Source organism: Zootoca vivipara, chromosome 2 (assembly GCF_965207765.1).
Source record: "Zootoca vivipara chromosome 2, rZooViv2.hap1.1, whole genome shotgun sequence".
NCBI lineage: Eukaryota > Metazoa > Chordata > Lepidosauria > Squamata > Lacertidae > Zootoca > Zootoca vivipara.
In genome coordinates this window covers 67,489,036-67,516,892 of record NC_142584.1, presented here as the reverse complement: position 1 = coordinate 67,516,892, position 27,857 = coordinate 67,489,036, and the positions used below count along the sequence as shown (strand labels likewise).

The window sequence follows — 27,857 nt, the reverse complement described above, 5'->3', positions numbered from 1 at the left end:
GGCCCAGTCCTTACTGCAGCACCACCCAGAGTGAGGAGGTGTCCAAGCTGGTATAGAAGCTTCTAGAAGAGCAGTGCGGGAGGGCAGGTGAGCTATTAAAGGCAAAGGAAACCAGCTCTTGCTCAACAAGAGGCTGAGCTGCTGCTATTTATTGTTTAATGTTTGACTGCCACTCCTATTCTAAGCTTCAATGCTTTTTATTTGCAGTTATTGCTCACCTGGACTTTATAGCATACTGCAATATTGAGGGAGCTTTGAAGTATTTTCATTTAAGTCAAACACTGAGGAACTATTGAGATTGCTCAAGCATTTTCTTTTTCCAGAGGTTACTAAGCAGCAAATATGAACTTTTTTTCTGGGGCAATAAGGAAGATCTAGATTTAGGCAACGATCCTGCATCCACTTATCTGGGAGTAAGCCCAACTGAGTTTAATGAGACTTACTAATGAGTTGGTACATTTAGATTTCAGCATGTCAAAGCTTGCCAGGATGGTGTAATGATCAGTCACAACTTTAAGCCCAGTTTTTTGAAATAAAGACTTTTCCTTCCAGTTCTAACATCAGATTGTTCTGGTTATTCAGAACCTGATCTACATCTTTCCAATCCCTAATTTGTTTCCATATTTATTTATTTTTACAGTTTCTCTTGTGCAATATAAAAATATCTAATAACTGAGACTGGAGCAGGAAATCCTTTCAGTGGAAATAGTACTTTATAATTCTTTTTTTAAAAAAATAAATGAAGTGGTGTATAGAGAAAATTGGGAGATTTTTGTTCTCCTCCCACTGTACTAGAACCCACGCCATCCAGGTTGGGCAATTTGTTACAGTTGCTTTCCTTTCCTCTTTTTTTTTTTTTTTTTTTGTAAATGAAAGAAGTGATGAAACATTTTTCGTTTTTATCCCAGCCCTCCTATATGATGCTCAGGCTAGCATAGAAGTTCCCCACAGCAATCTAGTAAATTATGACCAAACCTGCACAAAGAGGGTTAGCAAGCAAGCGGACTGCTTCTGCCTTCCGCAAGAGAGGTAGGGGCGGGGCAGCTACAAATTTTGCATTCCCCACAGCTGCAGAGAAAAGGACATGTCACTTGGAGGAGGAGGCTTGGGTTATGGGAGTCAAATCAGAGGATGCTGAACCAGCTGGCCTAATTTTAATTTCCTTATTGCATGAGAATTCGAAACACATGTGAATCCGAAAACTTTAAAAGGAACTAGCGTTCTGAACCCCAAAATAAGCTTTGCTGTACCCCACATCATGTATCCCCATGGCCGGGAGTGTCTCCTTCGAGACCTAAAACAACCTTCGCCATTCAGAACCACAACACCCATAAATGCGTGATGACTCGAGGACAATGATACATAAGCAACTTGGGGCATGCAGCCCACCTTAAGCTTTGAGACATCCCAAATCAGACCCCTTAGGAATCAGCTTCTGCTTCCTAAGAAACGGAGCAGGTGGTTATTTGCTGCTTGATCTCCTCTCCACAGCAGCAGCAGGGCTGCGTTCCCTTCATCAGAAGAGTGGCTGTGCTTTAAGTGAGGTGGGATCTTTAAGAAGAGAATGATTGAATTAATCCAAAAGGAAGAGAAACGCCAGCAAACCACGCTGGCTTCGAGCCAAACAATCACTCATTCACAACCGACGTTTGAAAATGACCTTTGAATCTCAGGGTTCCTGCGCATGCCTGGAATGCTCGCGGCAGGAAGCGGTCAGAATCGGGGTGGAGTAAAAGAAAGCCGATTCAGTTTATCCGCGGCAGGCGAGGACAAAGACGATGGGCGGAGTTTTTCCCCGCTAGCCCCACCTACCCCAGGACCAGACAGAGCCATGGCGAGGTGGGCGGAGTTGCTGGGCACGCTGAAAAGGGCGAGAGGTGCCTCCGGGCCGTCCACTTGCTCTGCAGCAGCAGCATCCTCGATAGCTCGCAGCATGGCGGGAGCATCGCTGTCTAGCCTGGCGGGAGTGCTTGCGCGGCCCCTGGGCGGTGGGGAGCCCGTCGACCTGGGCTCGCTGCTGGGCCGGGTGGTGCTCGTCTCCAACGTGGCTTCCCTCTGAGGCACCACGAGCCGGGACTTCACGCAGTTCCGAGAGCTCCAGCAGCGCTTTGGGCCTCAGGGGCTCACGGTGCTCGCCTTCCCGTGCAACCAATTCGGCCACCAGGTACCGTAGCCGCCGTCGAGGGGGCGAGGAGGACGAGACCTTCCGCTTGGGAGCTTTTCCTGCTGTGCAGGGGACGAGGCGCCCTTGGGCGACACAAGCTCCCAAGTGGGCATGCAGGTCTTTTTATGGGGTGAGGGGAGCGCTACTGGGGCTGCTTTGTGTGGAGGCTTCTCAGTCCTAGGTTTGTAGGAAGGGGCGGGAGGGGGAAGGAAAGAACGCACTCTGTACATGGCCAGAAGCTTTATTTTCTCTCTTCCTAACGCTCACGATGGAGCGGGCGTGAACCTAGTTCTTGGGAGCTCTGTCACGACTCCCAGCCACCCCTGCCTTCTCTGTGATAAGAACCGCGCCTTCCCAGCTGCTGAAACTGATCCTTGCGTATCGCCACAACATCCCCCGCCCCGCTTGCTTTACAGGCTCTTATCTAGGCATAAGAGTGTTTCGATGAGGAATGCCCCCCCCCAAAAAAGCTGGCTTTATGCATAGCTGCCAAGTTATCCCTTTTTACAGGGATTTTCCCTTATGCTGAATAGGCTTCCTCGCGAGAAAAGCGAAAACTTGGCAGCTATGTTTATGCCTGCCGAGTGCAGGAAAGGTTAGCAAGATCCCCTTGGGGCATTGATAGTGGTGGGAAACGCGACCCGAGGAAACACTTAACCCAGTTGCTCAAGTCAGCACCTTGTTGGATGATTGTGGAGGGGAGAGAGGAAGCAAGGCTATGCTACATTTTCCAGCAGAGAGAACACCCTACAAGTTGTGTTGTAGACGTGTGGCTGCTGCTTTTGCAACCGTACCCGTTTCCCCTGTCTGCTCATAAGCTAAACTGCGTAAACTCTTCCTTCCCACACACTCACTCAAATGCCGCCTTTTCTTCCCCTTACAGAAGGGAGTCTAGGATTCTCCAACCTCTGTGCAACTCCACTTGTGTGAAGTGGAAATGGGGACGGTGGTTCTGACTGAACCAGCTACAGCTACCTCTTTTGAGAATGGCATTTGGAACTTTGGAACTTCATTTAAAGTGCTACTTCCTGTAGCACCTTAGAGACCAACTAAGTTTGTCATTGGTATGAGCTTTCGTGTGCATGCACACTTCTTAGTTGGTCTCTAAAGGTGCTACTGGAAGGAATTGTTTTTATTTTGTTTTGACTATGACTGACCAACACGGCTACCTACCTGTAAAGTGCTACTGTATTGCTCCAGCAGTCAAGGAGAATACTGGGAACTGTAGTTTAAGGGTGCTGGTCTTGCAAAGCTACATTTCCCAGTCGACAGTTCTCAGGATTCTCCAAGACCATTAAAGTGGTACTGTATATTCGTACTATAAATGTATTCTCCAGATGGGAGTGGAAAATAGACTAAATTTATCCATGTTCAGGCTTGACTTTGTACACCAAGGAACAAAGTGGGGAAGGCTGCATAGACCAGTTGCTGCTCTTGTTGTTGGAGCAGGTAGAGTGACAAGCAGTCAAATACAGGAATTGAAACGTGCATTTTACCATCTTAATTTGCAGCATGAGGATCGTGAGGTGATAGTTTGGTAAGGCTTGGAAGTCTGCAGTTTTCAACAAAGTAGCTGGCTCAAAGGATGGCTACCTCTGTGAGAGTAATAAAGCAGCTGTGCTCTTACAGTACTGTACTTACTGGCTTAGTCATTTTGACAGATCTTGCTCAGTAGGAGGTGTAAATAAGCTTCTTGTTTTTCAAACCCTACTTGGTATACAACAGGAGATCCTATTCCCTTGCCTCCTGTCACTTCTGGGGGCTCCCCAACAGTCCAGAGCAGATGGGGGGCACACAAGGAGTGGGAGAGGAAAGCTTGTTGCACAAGTGGAAGGAAGTCCTTGTGCTAAGAGGGTGATTTAGTTGCATACAACCCAAAAGGTCTAGGACTAGGTCAAATCCTGGCAGGAGACTGATTGTGGGTTGCTGATGCTGGTGTGTACAAATACCTGCTTCACCAGAATTGATAAGGGTGTTGTAAAATTTCAGTTCCCAGCCACACCTTGGAGGCAGTGTGCAGCAGGGACTTATTAGTGTTACATGAACTGAGGCTTGAAGCAGTATTTATCTGAATGGGACAAAAAGCAGTGGGGTACTCAAGATAGGGCAGGGAATGAAGCAGTTTGTATAGTCAAAGTGTACAAGTTGAACTGTTCATTTTGATTGCACATCTAAAGCCTTATGCACAAACTTCCAATTAGGGTACTCGCCTAAACTGTGTGGCAACATCACATTCTGCTTGTAAGGGCTTAAACTGGAAAGAATTTAAAAGTGCTTTTTATTGCTTCATTCCCCACCCCTCCTACCCAGTTATTTAAGACTTCTGCTATTTGACAAGAGACATCCACAGCACTACCCCAAAATATGTATCACTGCTTGGGCAATATGCTAGGGAATATTTAACTCACATCAGTTGACTTATGTTTGAGGAAGAAATTATTTGTTCTGTAAATGTTACTTTCAATGAGGAACATGAAGTTTCAGATCCTATAACTCCTTGCAACTGCAGCAGAGCAGTTTATAGAACTGGTAGGTAAAACTTGCTTTTCTCCATAACTTTAATCTCCCTATGTTTGCTGAACTAAACTAAGAAACTGTAACAAGTAGCAAGTTGTGACAGAAGGGAGTGTTTTTGCAAGAAGACAAATCTTTATCTCTGCAAAGCTGCTATTGGCATGGTAAAGGGGTTGGTGAAGCAGAAGAAAATGTCACATAAAGCAGAAGTCGGTAGTCTGGTTGGTGCTGCTGTGGCTGTTTGCTATACCCTGTACTGACATTTGGAATTAAGGATATATCTTCTCTATTCTTTTTACAGGAGAATGCCACCAACGAGGAGATCCTAAATTCACTAAAGTATGTTCGCCCAGGCAATGGGTATGAGCCCAACTTCAGTGTCTTTGAGAAGTGTGAGGTGAATGGGGAAAAAGCTCACCCACTCTTCAAATTCCTGAAGGAAGCGTTGCCCTTTCCACACGATGACCCCATGCCTCTGATGACCAACCCACAGCTCATCATCTGGTCCCCTGTGTGTCGCAGTGACATCGCATGGAATTTTGAGAAGTTCCTCATAAGCCGTGATGGAGTGCCTTTCAAGCGTTACAGCAGGCATTTTGAAACCATCAAGATCCAGGATGATATTCAAAAGCTGCTTTAGCGAGTCACCAAGAACCAGCAAATTTGCCTTGCTTCTACTTCTTTTTTTCAGCTAGGCTATTGCTTAGATGATGTCTTAGGTATTTTCCATACTATAGTGAATTGCAGATCTGTCTGAGATTAGACTGGGCTGATCTAACTGAATAAGCAGAATAAAGTTGCTTATGCATCATAGCAATGAAACTTCATTGAAATGCAGGAATCTATTTGCCGTGATGTAAGCTAAATTATAACTCTTCCTCTAATGTGCGAGGCAACCATGTATTACATGACTCAAGGCTGAATAATATGAGTGGCCTGAATAATATGAGTGGCTGCTTTAATGTGTGCATTAAATCCTACTATGTGAAACAGCCCTTCATGTGCCAAACTCCATGCTGTTTGTCTCTGTTGCCTGATCTTGTTTTTCAGCAATTCATCTGTTTACTCTGGCAGTAAGTTTCTATTCTCCATCAAAATTTTATTTATGATGGTGCTTCTTCTAAACACTTGAAGGACACTTGATGTATTTGTAAAATTTTGTATGTGAAGATGTAGTTAATTACACTAGGGAAAACAGCAGTTTATGAAATTCTATGCCAATAAAATGCTTCAAAGACGATTATTTCTGTGTCTTTATAATAAGGCTGTGTAACATTAGGTAGCAACTAGTTATGTGAAATCTCAGCCTAAGCTCTTTTAACACATTACCAAAAGAGCTGAAGTATAACTTAAACCATGACTGAGCAGCTCCCTTGAGAGTAGTTCATGGTTGCTGTACTTCTCCAGTGCTGCTGCTACTGCAGTTTCTAGCCTAAGCTATGGTTTTGCTTGGCATGTTGTCCAAACCAGAGCTTGTGCTTTGTCTTGCTCTAGGGCAAACCATGAGCTGTAATTAAGGCATGTTCTTGGTTTTCAGCTTAGTTTGTCTGGAGAAGACAAACCATGAGTCTGCATTTAGACAGCATCCTAAACCAAAATATGGCTTAGCCCTGGGTAGCATGCCAGCAGCAGAACCAAAGAAGGATTGCAGCAGTTATGTTGTCTCCAGGAATCTGTGTTCATGCTAAACCACAATTTGGTTTAGCATTATATGTGAACCAAGACAAAAAATTTTTTTCCTACAGCTGTGGATTGACATAATAAATTATGTGATATAAGTTGGGTACCTGGCTTCTACTGGCAAAAAACACTACATAGAGTTCTACCGAATCATAGTCCTTATTAACAAATTGGATTCAATAAGCAACATCACAAATATGGAAGGTAATAATTTGCTAGAAATAAAAAGGCGGGTCAAGCATTTGACAGGAGTGGAAACTGGAACTAGATGAAAAATATACTACAAACGAAACTCACATTTGTAGATATTTTTGTGCGTGTATCTTACCTGTGTCCTATTCCTGTGACATTCCCTCTCTCATATGCACACACAATTGACAAATGCTGTGACAATGTTGTTTGCTCATTCCACACACGCCCCAGCATTATTGATTTATTAGATGGGTGTTTGAAGAATGTAACAAAAAAAGGGATTAACAATACAATTACTTTATAGTTATAACAGGCAGTTGTTAAAATTTGTAATTGTACAAATTATCCTCATATCCTGTTGTCCTAATAACACTAATATCTTTAGCATGGTCAAAGCATATCAAGATCTATCTTTTCAGAGGGCAATCATGCATCCTTTCCACTGAATATCTTCCAACCCCATCTTTCCTAGACTTTGTGTATGAAGGCCTTTGGAGGAATTGTTCGTTTCAACAGCTAAGCAAATAGCTATGGAAGACTTACTTCAATTAACAGAAACCAGAGATCTTGCAACCAATAGTATTTCAAAGACTACATACTGCCTTTACCCCCTATTTTTCTCTTGAAGATTATCTGATGGGAGAGAGTAATGGCTATTGCTCTTCTGTAAGCATATTTGTTCTGTGCTTTAATGTGATACCTCAGTCATATCTTTAGGACCATAGTTTGTGGTGGTGGTGATAACAATCTACTTGCATACTAGTTTTCTGCCTACTACAATCTGTTCTGGAGAGAGTGCTAACCTCCAAAGCAGATTTGCCATGTGTTGGGGAGTTGCAGGGGAGAAATGGGAAAGGGGAAGTCCCATCTGCAGGAGCAGGAAGCCTGTTGCACAAGTAAGCAACTGCAATTTAATATCGCCCAATATTAATGGTTGCCGCAAAAAGAAAGAGCCCAACATCCTACCCTATATTTCCTAGGAGAGCAGCCTCCAAAAAAAGCTTATGATAAGGATGGTGCCATTGCCCTTATATGCCAACCCAGCAGGATGACCCACAAGACCAGGCATCCCCAAACTGCGGCCCTCCAGATGTTTTGGCCTACAACTCCCATGATTCCTAGCTAAGAGGACCAGTGGTCAGGGATGGTGGGAATTGTAGTCCAAAACATCTGGAAGGCCAAAGTCTGGGGATGTCTGCACAAGACCTTCAATATCAAATCACTCTGATGGCTACTGGTTTCGAAGACTGGTCCAGAGAGAAGAAAGTGTCATGGCAGCATAACAGCTAAAGCCAAAAGGCAGCTGCACCAGCACAGATCCAGGGGTCGCCAACGTGGTGCCCTCTAGATGTTGGTAGTTCTAGTCCACCGAATGCAGAAGAATTCCCTTTATAGCCAGGGTCGCAATCTAGTTTGAGGCACGACCTGCAATTCTCAGCCCTTCAGAGGTAACTGACACCGCAGACGGAGCCTGTCTGAGCGACTGGACACCGAGGGATTCCCCGCCGCCCGCCCTTTCACTTCAGCGGAAAGCGGCCTCTTCTTCCTCAGCGTCAAAACACCCTACTCGGGCGCAGGCGCTCGGCCCGGCGCTCCCTGCCCTCCGAACGTCTGGAGGCGTCGCCGCGCCTGCGCAGTGGCGTTCTGTGCGCGCGGCGGCGGCCGGGCGAGGAAGGATATCCGCAGTTGGGGACGGCCGGCCGGGCGAAAGCGCTTGCAGTACTGTCATGGCGGCAGCCGAAGTAGGGTTAGACGGCGGGGGAGGCGGCGGCGCCGGCCTGAGGCCGGACGCTGGGACGCAGCGGGCGGAACTTATGCCGCTGCTGGGGACGGCGCTGCGGCCGGGAGAGTCTTGGTGAGAAGGGCGCGGGGCGGTTGGGGGGGGGGCGGGCGGCGGCGGGAGCGGGAGAGAGCGGCGGCTCCTTTCGTCTTTCGGTGACTCAGGTTCAGAGCCAGGCCGCGCGCGCTCCGCCTCCTCCGCGCAGGCCCTCCCCGCGCTCGGACTGTTGGCTTTCGAATGCGGGTGTTCGGAAGGGGGGTGGGCAACAGGAGGCGCGAGCTGCTGCCCCAGGGAGTTCGGTGCCTGGCGGTGTCCGTGGTAGGCAAAGGACATGTCGGTGCCGGCCGGGCCCTGTCGCTGCCGGTGCCGGTGCTGACTCACTGTTCTTCTGCCCCGTCCGCTGCAGCAACTTTGTTTACCTTTTCTGCCTCTCGCTCCAACCCTGTCCCGTTTATTTGTTTGTTTGTTTGTTTTATTACTCTATCTTCCCCCTTCCTCCTCTTCTAAAGGCGTCTTTCCCCCCTTTTATTGCAGGTTCCTAATTGACAGCCGGTGGTTCAAGCAGTGGAAGAAATACGTGGGCTTTGACAGTTGGGACTTGTACAACGTTGGAGAGCCGAATCTCTTCCCGGGACCGATTGATAACTCGGGGCTTTTTGCAGGTAAAGTTGTGTGAAGAGGGGATTAGGATGCATAGTAGGATCTGGAGTTTGGAAAGGACTCTCAGAACTGGAGGAGAGAAAATGTCACTGTACAGTATTGCTTTTTGGACTATGTTCTGACAAGGGAGTCCATGCCCTTCCCCTCCAATCTTTTCCAGTACACTTTCCCAATTCGTAAGTAGGGATATTAGTTCTTCTATATGATAAGCAGCTTGCTTTGGAAAAACTATGATGGACTCTAGCATGATTGTCACATCAGCAGTTACTGCAATTATAGCTAGTATTGTAACAAGTCTTAGAGGTTCCACCCTTAAATAAGTGTCTCATTGTTGGCTTCCACACCCTTCCTGCGGGTTTTTTTCCATTCCTCCACTCAGCCTAGGCCTGAAAGCAGATTTCTTTCCTTTTTTTGTAAATGGAAACTGAAAGTGTTAACGATTGCATCTGCTTCTGTGTTGTAAGTTTGGTATACTGTGTCATAGAACTTCAAATCATTAGATGTATCCACTGAATTTAACTTGTGTTGAATAAGTTTTTGATTCTCCCCCTGAGCTCCAGGTCCTTGCTTCTTTGGCTTAGTACAGGTTCAGGTTTGCTGTGGCACAAAGTTGACCTTGGTAAGGTGATAACTTAAAATCTGAAGCCTGCTTCATACATGATCTTTCATTATTTGGGAGACTAGATACCTTGAAAGCGCATTTTCCTGTATTGCAAGAGGTTCCCAGTGGCAGCAGAAGCAGTGGAAGGAACACACCATTCTGACATGCCACCTCTCTCCAGATACAGTCCTGAGAAATAACACTTGAGCAACTATTTACAAGGTTTAAAGTAATAAATATTGTGGATAGGTAGAGCTACGTATTTAGATTTAGCAGCAAAATGCAATACAGATGCTGTGTTCCTCAGACCAAGGCTGGATCTAGACATATCAAATAAGCGTTTCAGTTTAAAGCATTGTAAATTTAAACAGGGAAGACAGGTAGAGAAAAATGGGACTCCACGCCGCCATCTGGTAGTGCAATGTTATATCTCACATACAATGCATATACAATAAATTGCTTTTTCTTTACCAGTCTAGCTGAGTCTCAGGAAATCACTAGAAAGTATGTGTACAAACATAAAAAGTTTGTTTGCTTCTCAAAGTCTCTGGATCATATTGGTATAGGAAAGTCTTCTAGTTCTGCATTGTACTTTTTAAAGAAAACTTTAAATACTATACAGCTGGTTTTATTTAATTAATAGTTTGAAATTCTGTGTTTGTCAAAAGGGAAGTCTGAAATTAGATTGTGAAATAATACCACTTGATTCTCCTCAAGACTCACTTTGATGTGGCTATTTAAATTACCTTAAGTTACATTTTCAGAAGTGTCTGTCGCTTTGAAAGTGTGTTTGTTTTATGCAGGATTTCCAGGAGAACTGCTTATCTTCCTGTTTGCCGTTATGTTTCCTTTTCTTTTTAGACTCAGAAGCTCAGACTCTGAAAGAGCATCTCATTGATGAGTTGGATTATGTGTTGGTTCCTACTGAAGCCTGGAACAAATTAGTAAATTGGTATGGTTGTATAGAGGGACAGAAACCAATAGTGAGAAAGGTAAGTGATAATGGTATCTGAAGAAGTGTGCATGCACACGAAAGCTCATACCTATGACAAACTTAGTTGGTCTCTAAGGTGCTACTGGAAGGAATTTTTTAAATTTTTTGTTTCAACTACGTCAGACCAACACGGCTTCCTGCCTGTAACAAATGATCTTTATTTAACTTATACTGTTTTGCTGCTTTGTGGAACCCTGTGAATTATCTCTTGAGCTACCCAGAGAAATGAACGCTATAAAAAAGCTTTAGGTGTCATTTAACTGGTGCATGGGACGTGTAAGGTTGAATAACTGGAAATACAGGGTAGGGTTGCTCTTCCCAGTATTAGGATGGCTCTTACAGTTTCAGAATGGCTTTATAGAATATGTCTTGCTTAGCTAATGTAGAGTAGAGGAGAAAGTTTCTTTTCAGTTGCCCTGTACTCTGTTGATTAGTCATTTAGCCAGAACACAGAATGAAGTTAAAGGGTGGTATCCAATTGTGTCCATCAGCTAGTGGGACTTGTCATTCTCCTCTCCCTGCTACCCCCGTGGGTCTCAAATAACATTTTTGGAGGGTTGTGTGGAGTGAGGAGACTGGAGCAGGTTAGAGCAGGGGTCAGCAACCTTTTTCAGCCGTGGGCCAGTCCACCGTACCTCAGACCATGTGGTGGGCCGGACTATTTTTTTGGGGGGGGGGGGGAAATGAACGAATTCCTATGCCCCATAAATAACCCAGAGATGCATTTTAAATAAAAGCACACATTCTACTCATGTAAAAACACCAGGCAGGCCCCACAAATAACCCAGAGATGCATTTTAAATAAAAGGACACATTCTACTCATGTAAAAACACGCTGATTCCTGGACCGTCTGCGGACCGGATTTAGAAGGCGATTGGGCCGCATCAGGCCCACGGGCCTTAGGTTGCCGACCCCTGGGTTAGAGAGTGGGTTGCCGTGGGGAGGAGAGGAAAGAGAAGAACTGTTTACTCTTTGAATAGGGGAATACAGTAAAGAACACTCCACATGACCCTTCTACCAGAAATGCTTCTTTTCAGTGGAAGAGATAATGTATACTATTGACTTCAGAAACACAGCAGGACTCCAAGGAGCTACACAATGCAGCAAATTGCTTTATAGGCTGGATCTGAAACCAAATAGTTAACTGTCCAATAAATAATACATAATACTTGCTAATGCAATCTAGTATAATCTTAATGAACGATGTATAAAAGAGCATGTGATGTGTCATAGGAATAATTCCATTTTCAGAATAAGAAGATAAGCTAACCATGCCCATATTGCTGCTAAAATACAGTATATGCTTTTTAAATGTAGGCCTTAAAAGGAACGTGCAAATGTAAAATAGGAAGGGTAATTCCCCCTTTTCTCCCTCCTCCCCCAGAAAACCCCCTTTCCCCTTTTTAGTTTTGTTTAGGTTGCATTTACTTTAACTGTTTGATACTGCACTACATATTGTTATGATCCATTTCTGATCTTTTTTTTCTTTTATTGCTTTTATTATTGATTGAAATGGAAATGAAAAACAAAAACCATCTCGCAAGTGTCGGTTGATTTGATTTAATTCAAATTGATTTAAATCACTAGCCAGTAAGACTTGATTTAAATCATTTTTTAAGAGAAAGACTCATTCTTGCTGGTATAATCTTAATATTTACCACTCAGATGAAGGTTTCATTTTTGGAAAAATAAATTTTCAGAGACGTTTTTACAGTTATAGCAAAAATTACTGAATGGGTTCTACTATTAGAAATAGGCAGATGATTATGACATTTTTGTGATGTTTAATAAGTTAACTTTATATTTGGACAACTTTTCTGCTGTACTTTATTGGGAGGAGAAAAATAATCATTTCCTTGATAACAATTTAAACAATTTACTTAACTAAAACAATAACATTATAGCATATGTATCCATGTTTGTTAACTGATGCTGTTAAACATTTTTTTAAAAAAACTTAGACTGAGTTTTAGCACACATGAAAAACTTAAAGCAAATCCTTATTTCCTGATGAATAGCGTTTGGACTATAATGTAACTTAAATAGAAAACTATCTTTAGAAAGATTTTTCCTCCAAAAGCATTTTATTTTAAAAATCCAATTTAAATTTTGTTGATTTTATTTATTTATTTATTTAAAAACCATTGATTTTTATCCACCCAGGGTCTTACCTCTTGGTTTGAATAGCTAAGAAGAATAGTTAACGATAACCTGCAGAGCCATCATACATATTTCTGTCCCAATTTTTAAAAAAGAAATACCATAGGTTGGTGTTAACTTAAGTGGAGCTAATTTCAAAATAAACACACTTTGGATTGCTCTGTAGAAACCTCTGCAGGATTATCTGAAACCACTTTGCCAGTTGCAGAACTAGAGTTAAAACCAAGGACTTCTGTTTTATGTGAAACTGTAGATGATGGCACTGCTATCTGTCAGGCCAAGGTATGGATACTTTGAGGGTGGAGCCCTTCAGTTTAGACTACATATTTGCTTTCAGAATAGTTTGTTGTACCTACTTTACAGGAAACTTTTTCTTCCTAGGTTGTGGAGTATGGACTGTTTGTGAAGCACTGTAAAGTAGAAGTTTATCTTTTGGAGCTGAAGCTGTGTCAGAACAGTGATCCTGCTAATCTTATGAGCTCTTATTTCAGCAAAGCAGACACTGTTGGTAAGTAGCTGTTTGCTAACCCCATAACACACCTTGAAACACATCCACACCTAGTAGTGTCTAGTACGTAGTTTATTTAGATCATTAAATGGGGCAAGTATATTTTACCATTTTCTTTTTGCAACCTCTTTCTAATTTTGTTTTCACAATCATCTGAAATTACTTCCTTTTCCCCTGTGAAATGGTGAGTGCTTCTACACATCTGACCCTCCTATACTATTGCTAAACCACGATTTTATTATTTGTCCTTAGAACTGACAGTTACTCTTCAGATTTAGATGCTTCTGCCATTGTTCAAACAATCCTACCAGCAGACTGGTTATTTCAGTAGTAGTAGAATGCCAGCTTCAAATAACCCTAGTTGCATTTTAAATAAATGATTCCTTATCTTTTAAAGTGATAATATTTAGCTATTTCAAGCAATATAGCTGTAGTCAGAAATTAAATTTTATAGAAAACTGGTATGTATAGATACAGTTAATAATTCACCAATGTAAAATAATCCAGAATTAGTATACACCTTCTTGTTTATTTAGCACTAGTAAATAAGCACTTTTTTACACTTTGAACGAGCTACACTCCCCCAACCTAGTCAAAATACAGCTTGTAATAAATACAGCTTTGTCTCTTTCTTATCAGCTACTATTGAAAATGAAATGCGAAAGCAGTTTAGTATTCCTGACGGAAAAGAAATTAGGCTGTGGAGCAGATACATGAGTAATACTTATGAGCAGCTAAGCAAACTTGACAGCACTATACAAGATGCGGGGCTCTATCAGGGACAGGTAAGAAGTCCAAATGTCGTATGTTGTATTGCTCACCCTGTGGGCTGTCAACAAGGCTGCAATTTGTAAAAAAAGTTACAATGGGAGGAATTCAAGGTAATGCTATGGCTGTCATTCTGTCAGGGCCAGCTTTTCAGCTTGCCAGACAGAATTATTGCTCCTAACCACCACCCTGACATGCTGTTCTGAGGGTCCTTCTGACACCAATTTTGGGGCACATGGGGGGAGCCCAATTGTGCTAGTGGGAGCTCTTGCTTCCTCTAGTAGGTCTTGGAAGTTGGATCCCATCCCATGTGATTATGTAGTCATACAAAGTGTTCTGAAATTTGAGCTGGTTTCTCAACTATTTGACCAGGTTCAGTCAAACGGCAGCCGTTGTGGAAGAGCTACTGCATTCACAGCCTAGCAGCAATCATATAGAAGCAGCTGCAGGTGGTGGCTGTTCCTGCCATTGTGTGATTTGTGGGCCTGAAAAAGACATGTTGTGATCAAATTTCCACAGTAGTGTGAACAACTCTTCTGTGTAGATGCTGATTCCTTAAATGGTAACTTGTAAATGCTGCTGAGTCAAAAGCCTGCCAGAGCCTCCTGTACATCCTAAGATGTTAGCATGGGGGTTATTTAATTGGGCATCTCCTGTTTTGTAAGCACTGATTTGCTTGTATTTTTCTGCACGTAACCAAAGAAAGCCCAGATCTATAAGATAGCACTCCCTTTACCTAGCTTTACTATTATTTTTCTTGAACTTTAAAGGTAGTGTTAATAGAAGTCAAGAATGAAGATGGTACATGGCCCAGGCAACCTCAGTCAAAGTAAGTTTTTCTCTATTTACACTTACCGTTTCTCTATCTCAGTTTGTGATGTCTGAATTGTGCCTCTGTCTAGCTTGGGTCTGAGAGGTGTCTCTACCAACGTTTAACTTGGCATGACACTGACTATTTTTCTTCTTTCTCTATTCTGTTTTTATTACATTGTGTTTATTGTCTTGTTGTATTTTAACTTGTTAGCCACTTTTGAGAGCCTTCAGGCTAAACAATGAGATCGGAAATGCCCTAAGTCCTGTTATACAGTGGTGCCTCGCAAGACGAATTTGATTCGTTCCGCGAGTCAATTCGTTTTGCGAAAAAGTCGTCTTGCGAATCGTGGTTTCCCATAGGAATGCATTGAAATTTCTTTTTTTGCCCATAGGAACGCATTAATTAAATTTCAATGCATTCCTATGGGAAACCGCAGTTCGCAAGACGAATTTTTCGCAAAACGAATTCGTCTTGCGAGTCACAATCAGATCGCAAGACGCATTCGTCTTGCGAAAAATTCGTCTTGCATGGCATTCATCTTGCGAGGTACCACTGTACTCATTTTTCTAAATTGAAGTAGCATTGACTTTAAAAAATCAGTACCAAAACCATACAGTTATACCTCTGGTTACATTCGCTGCAGGTTGCGTACATCACGGGATATGAACGTGCCGAACCCGGAAGTACCAGAACGGGTTACTTCCGGGTTTGACAATTTGCGCATGCGCAGAAGCACCGAATGACGTTATGCACAGAAGCACCGACTTATGCGGCAAGCATGCGCAGATTCGACGCATCAGGTTGCGCACTGTTCAGGTTGCGAACGGGGCTCCGGAATGGGTCCCGTTTGCATCCAGAGATACCACTGTACTCTAAAGTTACATTTCTACCTCACCTAATATTGATGGAATTAAAATTTTTTTACTATATTGAAATAATACTTTTCTTAAGAGGTAGTGAAATGCTCAGCTCAGTTTTTTAAAAAACAGAACTATCCTATGCACCGCTTCATTCCCCCTCTCTCCCACATGCTCCCTAAATTAGCTTGGGAAAGATCAGAAGAACTTCCAGCACAGTACAGGGCTTGCATAGGTGGAATTATTGGAAGATGAAACATTGAATTCCACCCAATGTATCAGGCATTACAATTCTTATTGGCCCCTGACTACACCCAGAGGTAGTTAAAATAGTATAGTATTTACAAATCACTGGTAGATTATGCCAAGGAATATCTATTCTACTTAAGCCTTCTTTTTCAAAAGATAATAATTTCATTTAGTAGATTAATTTTAGTCCTAAAAGTCCTGTTGGTTGCCTTCTGGTCTGCTGGGAGGGGTCAGATTTATGCTATAAGTATGCAAATATGAATCTGGGGCCTTGTACCAGTTAAGATTAGTAGTCTTGCTAGCCTAGTACTCATTACAATGATAGATTATGGATCAAACACTGATTCAGAAGTATGGCTCTTTCCTAGCAATTATTTGGAGATCTCTTAATCAGCTGGAATGCGAACGTTGGCACAGTGTATCATGCGCTCTGCCATGTAAGAAATTGCCTTGTGTAGCTTAGTACCACTTGCATAAGTTCTCCTTGGTATTTTACAATAGGGAAATTTCATACGGAATGAGGGTGAGTACTAGATTTCTAATTCCATTGACTCATAAACAATCAATCCACCTCTTCAACCTGATACTGTAGTCATTCCTTCTGGGTTGGAAATCCAAAAATAAACAGTTTAAAATAGTAAGCTATACTAAAAAGTCAGTTAAAGAATATCAGGATTTATTTTTAAAAAACAAAACCAAAAACCCTGATGGGATTTTTTACTACTTTTTTCCCCTCCTAGATCAAGCACTGCAACAAGCAGAAATCTAGCTACCTCTTCAAAATCATCAGCAAGCTCTTGCTCCTCTTCAACCATTACAAATGGTGATAGCAATAACTCCTATAGTTTGAACTGCTCCAGCCTTGGCAAAGGGTAATAGCAAGAATGTGTCTGCTGTTCTTTATGTAACTTCCTTTCTCTGAATACTTTTATGCATTCTATTCTTTATTAAATAAGGTTCTGCCCTGAAGCATTTATGGCTCCACAGTTCGGAAGCTAGCTATGTATATAACTTTAAACTTAACTTCAGCTTCATGGCCCTCTGGCATTTCTTTGCCAGTTACTATTCCATTAAGATGTATGAGTTCTGCCAATTTTTCCTACCATAGCACTTTATCATACAATAGCTGATAGGAAAAAAATGCCACTCTAAAATAGTTCATTAAACCAGATTGTGTTCTCCCATATAAACCTACTAGGACATTTGAGATCTCCCTTGGAGGCTGTGCTCTCAAGGCCCATGCCCCCAGAGGTGTAGTGGGTGGTTACTTTAGGCAAGGCTTCCCAATAATGGCACCAACATTATGGAAATTCCTGTCAAGCAGATATACATTGCCTTTTCCTTGATAGTTTTGAGATGCCTGGCAAACCCAGTATTACATTGGAGGATTTTAGGCCCCTCTGACTTCAGTTGTTCTCTTTATTCTGCTTGGTGGTGGTGTTTTTTCCTAACTTTAGTTCTAGTCTTGGCTTTGTTTTTCATTAGCATAATGTTCTGGAAACCAAAAAGCAGGATATGAGTATTTTAAGCAAAATATAATATCAGTAATGTGAGTCTCCACCTACAGTATGAAATGGTACAGTCAGGCAGCAGACTGGCTACCTCATAATACTTGTTTGTGAGAACTAGGTCTGAGGGAGGAATGTTATAGTTTAGGCATGTGTATACTATAGATCGGTTGGAAGGTTTGCTTTGTCTTAAGCTTGAGTTACTTGTTTAATTGTGTTGTATTTTTATATTCTGTAAACTCCCCATAAAATTTTGATGCAGGGCGGGTAAGAAAGACAACATACCTTACATTATTTTTGTATAGCTGTAAATAGTTTCTTAGCCGAAATATTCTGCAACCTGTTATCATATTCCAGTATGTTTTCCCACTCCAGAGGCTCTAGCTTTTCCTGCAACTCCTACAACAACAGGGAGAGCCCTCCTCAGTCACAGCCTGGTCTCTGTGGGCTCAGTAACCTAGGAAATACATGCTTCATGAATTCAGCTTTACAGGTAAAGAACTGGTACAATCTGCTGAAGAACCTAGAGTGGTAGACACTGAACTGCTTGGGTTTTATACTACCCCATCTTAAATTGTACAACTGTTGGGTTCCCATACAGCTTGGAAAACCTACATAATGCTGTGGGTTACAATGGAAGATAGAAAGCTGCATTTTTCTAGCATCAGAACACTGGTCTCAGTATTGCCCAATTGTTATAAGCCAAACCCTGGCTCCTCTATGAGTAGCACAGGAGCAGCAGGGCCAAGAGAGGAGCAAAGAGGCTACACTTTTTGTTGCAAGAATCCACTCACTCAATCATACTTAGCCATTGTTTGGATTAGCGTTGTGTGCAAACCAGGCCGCTGACTGGCAGCAGCTATTTAGGGTTCAAGGCATGATGCCAGGGTTTGAATATGGTGCCTTCTGTATACACAACAAGTGGTCTACCCTGAGCTATGACCCCCATCCTCCCAAAATAGAAATAGTACGTGTTCCTCAGTTTTCTTCTTTCAGCAGTTTCCATATGTAATATTTAATGTAGCTTGCAATACAGTTCTGTATAGGGTGATTTTGCTGAATTCAGTACAATTTTAGTTTTCATTGGGCTGAAAATGGGTTGTTGGCATGGCTTTCTTTTTTAATGTAGTTCTTGTGTCTGTTCTTCTAGTGTTTGAGTAACACTCCTCCACTGACTGACTATTTCTTGGAAGATGAGTATGAAGCTGAAATAAATCAGGAGAATCCTCTGGGAATGAGAGGAGAAATTGCAGAAGCATATGCAGAACTCATCAAACAGATGTGGTCCGGGAGAAATTCTCACGTGGCCCCCCGCATGTTCAAAGTAAGTAGACTTTCTGTCATCACAAGACAGCTAGAGGAAGTGCCATTTCTGGTTTCATGCTTTCTGCATGGATATGTTAGCCCTTGGGGGGAAATACTTTCCCCATCTTAAAAATCTCTAGCTGGGTAGCTTAGGTTGAACTTAAAAGAATGCTAAGTATGATATGGACTCCTGAGTGCTACAGTGCTTCACTGAATGTTGTATATTGCAGGGAAATGCCATGCATTCTGTTTAGAATAGTTGTGGCATCTAAGGCTTTTACTGATATAATTTGATTTTTAACAAGATTTTAGGAGCTATCTGACTTCTTTTTTGAGAAGTGTTTTATCTGTTTACTTTTTATTGTTTTATACCACTTTACAATGTTGTAAAGTGCCATATTCCAAATAAAATTGAGCTGAAAGTTAGCAACTTTATATATCTCTGAAATAAGTGGTACACTGAGTTGCTTTTGAAATGGTTGTTAAAATTGTACATGTGGTCTTCAAATCACTTGTTGATATTCTGTACTCAAATAAGTAACAAATGTACAGTACTTTATTAGTACTGTCAGTTTCACAGAATTTTACATATATTAACCATACAGCAACTGTGTCTGATACCCGTTATCCAAAGAAACTGATATAATAGGAGAGGAGAATTTATACATCTTGGTATCTTTTTGACATTAGTTTATTGCTAGGAATTAGCTAATCTTCATTGAATTCTGCAAATGAGGCTAGAGTTACACTGCTCACATGCATCTTCCTAATGTTATTTTTCCCTTTCTTTTTTAAATTTTAGACCCAGGTGGGCCGCTTTGCTCCTCAGTTTTCAGGGTACCAGCAACAAGATTCCCAAGAGCTCCTGGCCTTTCTTTTAGATGGTTTACATGAGGATCTAAACAGAGTAAAAAAGAAACCTTACTTGGAGTTGAAGGATGCTAATGGCAGGCCTGATTCGGTATGCTGCATAGATATTCCACTGCTTGGAGTTAAATTGTGGTATAAAAGAGTAACACTCAACATATGTTACAAATTATTTTTTCCCCATCCATTTCCTTTGTTTGTCTTACTGAGGATGTCTTTTTCTTAGCAAATGAATCCATGAATCAGTCCAGTTGGGACCATTGACTCTTAGCCAGGCTTCAACCAATATGCTTCCCATTGTGAGTGTGGCCCTGTGCTCTGATAAGCAGGTAGCCTTCCTCCTAATTTTAAAGGTATATAAATGGACGAGATTGTCCAAGCAGTTGCATGGCAAACTCCACTAGCTCCAAAATTGGGAGGAAGACGGGGGGTTGTTTAGCAATGGCAGGTTGATGCTATCCTGTCCTAGCTGGATCAAATTAGTGGCACTTACTAAAAAGGCAGAGTCCAGATAGGTGATGCAGGATCACAACAGGCATGGAAAGGCACAGTTTTTCAGGACACTGGACAGTTCACTGTGACTGGTGCTGGCTGGAACTTAACTACAGTATTGAGATCACATTAGCTGTTTTCAGTTGTGGCCACCCAGATATAACTATCCTTCCTCTCATTAAGAACATAAGACCTGCACAGCTAAATCATCATTATGGGGGGATTTAATGTTTGATGCTTTATTATGTTTTATATATTTTGTAAGCCACCCAGATTGGCTGGGGAAACCTGAGAGCCAGGTGACCCTTTCCAATTGCAGTAAGTTGCTGTAATCCTCCTTTCTGGGCCCCGTTTAAACAGAAGTAGAACAAGGGCTTAAAAGGGAATGACATAAACAATTACTTGGGGACAGTAATTTAATTTAAAGTTTCACTTAATTGGGGTGCTTTTCCATTACAGTCCTACGGTAGTTTTTATTAATTTTGAGAATTGATGCCACATATACACACCCCACCCCACCCCAGTGTTGTTCTTGTTTTTGTTTAGTTGTTTAGTCATGTCCGACTCTTTGCGACCCCATGGACCAGAGCACAACAGGCACTCCTGTCTTCCACTGCCTCCCGCAGTTTGGTCAGACTCATGTTGGTGGCTTCAAGAACACTGTCCAGCCATCTCATCCTCTGTCGTCCCCTTCTCCTTGTGTCCTCCATCTTTCCCAACATCAGGGTCTTTTCCAGGGAGTCTTCTCTTCTCATGAGGTGGCCAAAGTATTGGAGCCTCAACTTCAGGACCTGTCCTTCCAGTGAGCATTCAGGGCTGATTTCCTTCAGAATGGATAGGCAAGACCCCCTTTGCATGAATGTCACAATGATCATGGTTGGAGCAAACATTGCAGAAAGTTACATATTTCTTAGGTTTGACTGTACATTACTAATTGCGCTGCAGTACTGCTTAGGCAGTTCCTTGCTCACTTGCTAGATGCTACTTCTAATCTGCCTTTCCCTAGGTTGGGATTCACTGGAAAAAAAACCTGTCAGCAGCCCTGTGCAGAACCCTTCTCCTCCCATATGCCCCAAATTCCCTCTGAAATTGGTTTGGGTGGCTGGGAGAACCCCCAGAACAGCAGGGGAAGAGGAGGGGCATTGTTCCATCTTGCAAACTGAAATGCTTAGGCAGTTAGAATGTTTGTAATAGCGTGGCATTGGAATTCCATCCATTTGATTCTCTCATACTGTGCAAATTTCACCTACACACTAGAGTGCAATCATCATGTACAGTCTGTTCTGTTTCAGGTCACTTGCATGTTGAATTACAGGTATACCAATAAGTGAATGATTTCATTGCATACATAGTTGTTCAGCATCAGTTTGTCACTTCACATCCTTCTGTTGTATTTCAATATCCTTCCCTACAGATAAAAGCTGTTTCATCAGAACTTGCATCTTAATTTTTATACTGTGTTTCTTCTTCTCTGCAATGTGTTTTCTTTATTGCAGGTGGTAGCAAAAGAAGCTTGGGAGAATCATCGATTGCGTAATAACTCTATAATTGTAGATATTTTTCATGGTCTCTTCAAATCCACATTGGTCTGCCCCAAATGTTCTAAAGTTTCCGTGACTTTTGACCCTTTTTGCTACTTAACCCTTCCATTGCCCTTAAAGAAAGATCGAACCATGGAGGTTTTCTTGGTTTTTGCAGATCCACAGCGCAAACCTACTCAGGTAAGTAGAGGTGCTCATGTTGGTCTTTGTTATGAAAGGCAGAAAAATCAAATTGTAGTGTTTTTTGCCCTCTGCAAAAGAGGTTGCCTGCTTTTAGCATTACAATTCCGATAGTAAAGGTCATTGTGTGAGCTCTGCGTTGTATGCCTCCCGCCTTCTCAGTGTACATAGAAACACACTCAGATATCAGGTTCAAATCCCATCTTCCCCATAAAGCTCACAGGATCACCTTGAGTCAATCACAACCTCTCTTACCCATCTTTTCTAATTACCCACCTACCTTCCAGGATTGTTGTGAGGAAAAAATGTGCAGAGGAAGGGATTATGTACAACACCTTTACAGATAAATGGAATAAAATCAAATTTAAAATAGATATAGTTGGAACAAACATTGCTGTCTTAAAATACAGTTCACAACAAGCCTTCCTACCCCAGCATGTAAAATGATCAGCTTTGCATTATATGTGCCTTGCAGTGTGCACATATCAGCATGCGTACACACAGAGATAAGATGCATCCAATACCCAATCTTGAGATCAGTTTTACAGAGACTCTGGGATGGCAGCTAAGTCTGTACTCCAAGCATGCTCACCTGTGAATAAGCCCAACTGAGCATAGTGAGATTATCTCAGCTGTATGTTTTGTGATCTACATGTTTGGAGAGGGAATCTGTCCAGTCCATTTTTCAGCAGGCGAGATCCCAATTGCCAGTCATATTACACGCAGGGAGGAGGGAACCCCAAGGATATTCACGCAAAAGTGAAGCCCTGGTCAGAATTGCAGCCCAGGAATCAGAGATGATCTCTCTGCTTTCAGTCACCCACAAAGAGGGTGCTTTCAGTCACCCACAAACTTTCCCACAAAGAGATGACCTGAGTCAGGAGGGGGGGGGGTGGAGCCACTGGAGCTGAATGGAAACCAGTGAAATATACAAAGAATCTCCCAAAATGAGCTTACTTCAGAAGGGCAACTGGTAGCAAGGACAAACTGTTAGATCATTTAATAAATAACGATCTGAGGATGAAGCCGATATTAACAGGATGGTGGTGGCTGGAGAGAGAAATGGGAGGTGAAGATCACTATTTGGGAAAGTGGGAGAGCAGAGGTCAACATGAGGAAGAAGCTGCGTATGTGCGTGCGAGAGAGAAATTCAGAAACTTAATTGGCCTATAATTATGGGCTGATAATTTTGGATGTAGTTTCCACTAAACCATCTATCACAACCTAGTCTTCTGTATATTTCTGAGTCATATAAAAGCCGAGTGTTGTTGCTAAGTGTCATAACTTATACCTCACAAGTTACGTAGGGTGGTATCTGACTGAATTGTACTCAGAGTGGATCCACTGAAATCAATTAAGTAAGTCATCGGGTGTATATTACCTATGACTAATATTATATATCAGCAATAGTGACCCCCTTACCAATAGTATCAGTTTAATTCTTGGTAGATTGCAAGCTGAACCTTCAATACAGTGTATCATTCTAGTTTTAGTTAAGAGTAAAAAAATACCAGTTTTTTCCCTGTCAAACCATTAGCTTTTTACAACCCCAGCAGTGTTTATAACAGGACAACATTTTTACATTTAAATTTATCCTAATAAAATGTAGTTTCTTCACAATTTTGCTTGATTGCACAAACAGTGGTGGCTGGTTTGGACATAACAGTAAGCCAAGGGTAGTGGTTTGTTGCTCCTACTTACTAGAAAGTAGGAGCAAAGCAGAAGCTACGTTCACAGTAAACTGTTAACCATGTCTGACTATAACACGCAAACACAGCCTGTATCAAACCTGGTTACTGATGCTGATCCTTAAGTCTAGAATTGTGTTCCTTACCAAGTTTTATTTTGCCTAGTGTAAGTTTAATGTTCTGCTTTTTTCCCCAGTACAAGGTAATTGTGCCAATGATGGGGGCTGTATCTGACCTGTGTGATGCACTCTCAAAATTCTCCGGGGTTCCTGCAGAAAATGTAAGGCTAAATAATATTGGCTGATAAATATAAGGGTTCAGTTTTCTACAAAATGTTATTAGGTAGACTGATTCCTGAATTAGTTAAAAATAACTTTAACAAACATTATAAGAAGGTGACAATATTGTGTATTGGGCACATCTTTTAAAAGGTTGTAAATTTTTCTTTTTAGGGCAAGAAGTGAGGAGTCATGTTCCACTTTCCAAATGTTGAAATGTTTGTCTATACAGAAACTTAGATGAAAACAAAGTGTCCTATTTCAGATAAAAACTCTTACAAGAACAGCTTGTTAGCATGAGCCCATTCTCTGACCTTGTCCTTGTTCTGCTTGCCCTAATACCAACTATGTATAGCACTCATTTTGAAAGATGTCCCCAAGGGCTTGAAGTGAGCATTGGGTCGAAGTGAGACCTTGGATACTTAGCATTGATAACTCCTTGATAATTATGTAGATTCTACAAATATTTAATAGGAAGGGCATTCTTAGCAGATTTGGTATCATGTTGCAAAAGTTCTGTATGTAGTTGAGAATTGATCTTGTGTAATAATGAAGGGTTCTTTAAACTGGAAACTTATCTATTTCTATATCTTATATAGCTCAGTCTGTAGATCATGAGGCTGTTAATCTCAGGGTCGTGGGTTCAAGTCCCACGTTGGGCAAAATATTCCTGCATTGTCTCTTCTAACTCTACAATTCTATGAAATCGTCTGGTGAAAGACATCGTCTTAATGTTTTATAATCAGACAATATTTAAGAGGAAAGAAAGAAAAATAACAATTCCTATTCTAATGGGCTCTTTAAGAGTGTATTTGATGATGGTGATCTCATGCAAAACTTAAGGAATATTCTAGAAACCAGAGCAAATAAAAGGGGATTTGAGGGAATAGAAGGGAATCCTATTCTGGTTAGTGTATTCAGGTCAGTTCCCACCCACTTCTTTTGTCAGCTCCCTAATGTAATGTAAGCCAACCTTAATGATCTTGAATTCAACTCTGTAAGCTGAAATGGTGGAGAAGGTGATTGAGCTGGGAAAAGAACACATTTGGGAAGCAGCAGTGGCTAGGCCAGTACCCTTGGGAGAAGAACCCTGTTTCATTACTGTTACACTACACTACCTAACTGCTTATTATCAGATCAAAGTTGTTGTTGCCAGTGGCTGTTAGGCATTCTCTTTGCCATCCTTGCTTTCAAGAAGCTGTTTTTTTCAAATTATATTGCCCTTAAAGATATTTTTCTCTGGGCAAGCTATTAAAGCAACCAGTTCTATTCATCCAGTTTTGGCATCTGTTTTCTTGGCAAACACAAGGAGTCTTAACTATTCCTCATCGCTGAGATCCAGTATATTGTACTGTACTAGTTCTTTCATTTGACCACTGGTGGTTTTTTGCTTAGTTGGCTTATTTAAGCATATCTCATGAGTCACTTGACACCAAACTTTCTCTTGGGGTTGGACTAGATGATCCTTGGGGTCTTTCTTGAACTTCAAGTAACTTTGGCTTATATTTTGATTATCATTGTGCTATTCTGACTTCCATTCTCAACTATTTGCTGTTTTTAGATGGTGGTGACAGATGTTTATAATCACCGATTCCACAAAATTTTCCAGATGGATGAAGGCTTAAATCAGATTATGCCAAAGGACAACATATTTGTGTGAGTAACCGGTTCTTTGGGAAGAGTAGAGATAAGAAACATGTTATATTACATTTGAGTGTTTAGCCTAAAAAGATTATTTGGTACCCACAATTTCTGTGGGTGATCAGTAGTTCTTACATTGTGCTGTATGCTATTCTGATGAGATATCATGTTGTTGGGACACATATTGTTTAATTAGTGGCCTTTGGGGTGCTTGTGTGTTGCTATTTTCCTATTGGGTTTTGTTGTTGTTTAGCTGTACCAATAGATTCTAGAAAACATTGGGGCTATGTTACATGGAATGCTAAATCTCCACTGAAATTTACTAACTTTTTTGGAACATAAAAGAGCATGAAAATGTTTACATTTAAGTCGGGAAATCAGGCATGGAGAACTTGTGACAATTCGAAACTAAACCTTAAACTTCACATTCTAGTTTTAAAGTTAGCTGTAAGCCTGCCTCACATACCCCTTCCCCACCTTCCTCCAACTTCCAGTGTGCCTGCAGGCATTGTTTCTGAGTATCTGTCATGTACACATTCCTATAAAGTTGTGTATACATGAAATGTTAGTGGATAAACATCATAAGCACTACCTTGTACTTCTCTTGTCAATCTTTTGGGAATGCACCTGTAAAACTGATCCAGGAGTTGGTCAGTTTGGACAAGTTTGGTGCAACATTTATTTATAGTAAGATGATGGGGCTTATTCATCACTATCAAGTAAGAAATGGCTAGAACAAAGATATTTTATATCAGTATATTTTGACATCTTACAATACACCTCTTTTTAAGAAGTTTTTTTAATTGTGTATACGGTATACATGCATGCGAGCACACATACACATACTGTATTAGAATTGCATTTTGGATTGTGTTCCCTTTGCGTTGGAGCTATGAGTACAAATATGAACTATAAAAGATGAGCCTTTAAACTAAGTTCTTAGCAATTGGATATGATGGTAGAACATCACAAATCCAACTAAATGTATCTATTTTTAAATTCCTAAAAACTCTTTGTATTTAGTTAGGACTTGGCTAGATATTTATTAATGGCAGATTCTTTTGCAATTCTTTAATAGGAAACTTCAAAATAGTTAAAGTCAAGCAGATTGTGAAATTAGATTAGGAGAAGTGGTGGTAGTGGCAGTACTTGTTGTTGTTGTTTAGTCGTTTAGCCGTGTCCGACTCTTCTTGACCCCATGGACCAGAGCACGCCAGGCACTCCTGTCTTCCACTGCCTCCCGGAGTTTGGTCAAACTCATGTTGGTAGCTTTGAGAACACTGTCCAACCATCTCGTCCTCTGTCATCCCCTTCTCCTTGTGCCCTCCATCTTTCCCAGCATCAGGGTCTTTTCCAGGGAGTCTTCTCTTCTCATGAGGTGGCCAAAGTATTGGAGTATTGGAGCCTAAGCTTCAGGATCTATCCTTCCAGTGAGAACTTACTCATCCCCAAATTAATTGTGGAGGGTACGGAGGCCAACCTAGCATAACTAAGACTTGGGTGGGCCTGATCTCACCCATCTCTTTGACCAGTTACTTGGTGCAACAGCAGGTCAGACTTGAGGGCTGGGGATAGAGGTACAGTGGTACCTTGGTCCTCAAACTTAATCCATTCCAGAAGTTGGTTCCAAAACCAAGGCACACTTTCTCATAGAAAGTAATGCAAAATCGACTAATCGGTTCCAGACTTTTAAAAACAATCACTAAAACAGCAATTTAAATGCAGTTTACTGTCTAACGAAACCATTGATCCATAAAATGAAACAATAATCAATTTACTGTACTATAAAATAAATAAGACGGTATTGTAGGTGATAAAAATTAAAATTATTTCCCCCCCTTAACTTCACTGATGATAGTCATTGTTTGGATGGTGGGGTGGTTGGGTGGGCTTTTATCCATTTCTGCAGTCACACAATCAATTGAAAAAGTCTCATAAACAAAAACCCAAAACAAATAGCAAAAAAAGAAGCAGCACCAAACTTAATCCATTCCGGAAGTCTGTTTTACTTCCAAAATGTTCGAAAACCAAGGTGCAGCTTCTGATTGGTGCAGGTGCCCCAGAAACAATAACTGACAGCCTCATCGGACTTTTGGCTTCTGAAAAGCATTCAAAAACTGGACCACTTCTGGGTTTTTGGCGTTGGAGAACCAAGGTGTTGGAGTACCAAGGCGTTTGAGAACCAAGGTACCACTGTATTGACATACCGTAGTTCTTAGAATTTCAGTGCAGCTCACTATTACACCTCTTGCCTTCAGGGCAGAATGAGAATGTCTTTACCTGATGTTGGGCCATAGAGACAGATTAGGGATGCTGCTGGTATACCGTCCACCCTGTTTTCCAACAGCCTTGATGGCTGAGGTGGTTGTGAAAATAGTATCGAAGGAACCCAGGATGATTGTCCTGGGTAGCCGT

General features: G+C 41.6%; 2 protein-coding genes across 4 annotated transcripts in view; both read left to right on the top strand.

The window, feature by feature from the left end:
- The first annotated feature begins 1,715 nt into the window (after positions 1-1,715).
- GPX1 (glutathione peroxidase 1) lies at positions 1,716-5,921 on the top strand. Its single transcript, XM_035105964.3, has 2 exons — positions 1,716-2,164; positions 4,980-5,921. Exons 1-2 carry the CDS (start codon positions 1,832-1,834, stop codon positions 5,316-5,318), a joined length of 672 nt encoding a protein of 223 aa, XP_034961855.3. The 5' UTR covers positions 1,716-1,831; the 3' UTR covers positions 5,319-5,921.
- Positions 5,922-7,022: 1,101 nt separating this feature from the next.
- USP4 (ubiquitin specific peptidase 4) overlaps positions 7,023-27,857 on the top strand; it is a 34,463-nt gene continuing 13,628 nt past the window's right edge. The window contains exons 1-13 of one of the 3 annotated variants that reach the window (XM_060271560.2): positions 7,023-7,216; positions 8,865-8,992; positions 10,453-10,583; positions 13,128-13,254; positions 13,894-14,039; positions 14,793-14,851; positions 16,683-16,814; positions 17,826-17,943; positions 18,601-18,774; positions 19,558-19,716; positions 21,611-21,835; positions 23,720-23,803; positions 25,363-25,457. In XM_060271560.2, the coding sequence (XP_060127543.2) occupies positions 7,200-7,216; positions 8,865-8,992; positions 10,453-10,583; positions 13,128-13,254; positions 13,894-14,039; positions 14,793-14,851; positions 16,683-16,814; positions 17,826-17,943; positions 18,601-18,774; positions 19,558-19,716; positions 21,611-21,835; positions 23,720-23,803; positions 25,363-25,457 (1,595 nt within the window). In that variant the 5' untranslated portion in view covers positions 7,023-7,199. Of the gene's footprint in view, positions 7,217-8,188; positions 8,406-8,864; positions 8,993-10,452; positions 10,584-13,127; positions 13,255-13,893; positions 14,040-14,792; positions 14,852-16,682; positions 16,815-17,825; positions 17,944-18,600; positions 18,775-19,557; positions 19,717-21,610; positions 21,836-23,719; positions 23,804-25,362; positions 25,458-27,857 lie in introns of those variants that run through there. The other 2 variants (XM_035105963.3, XM_060271561.2) reach the window with 2 other exon arrangements.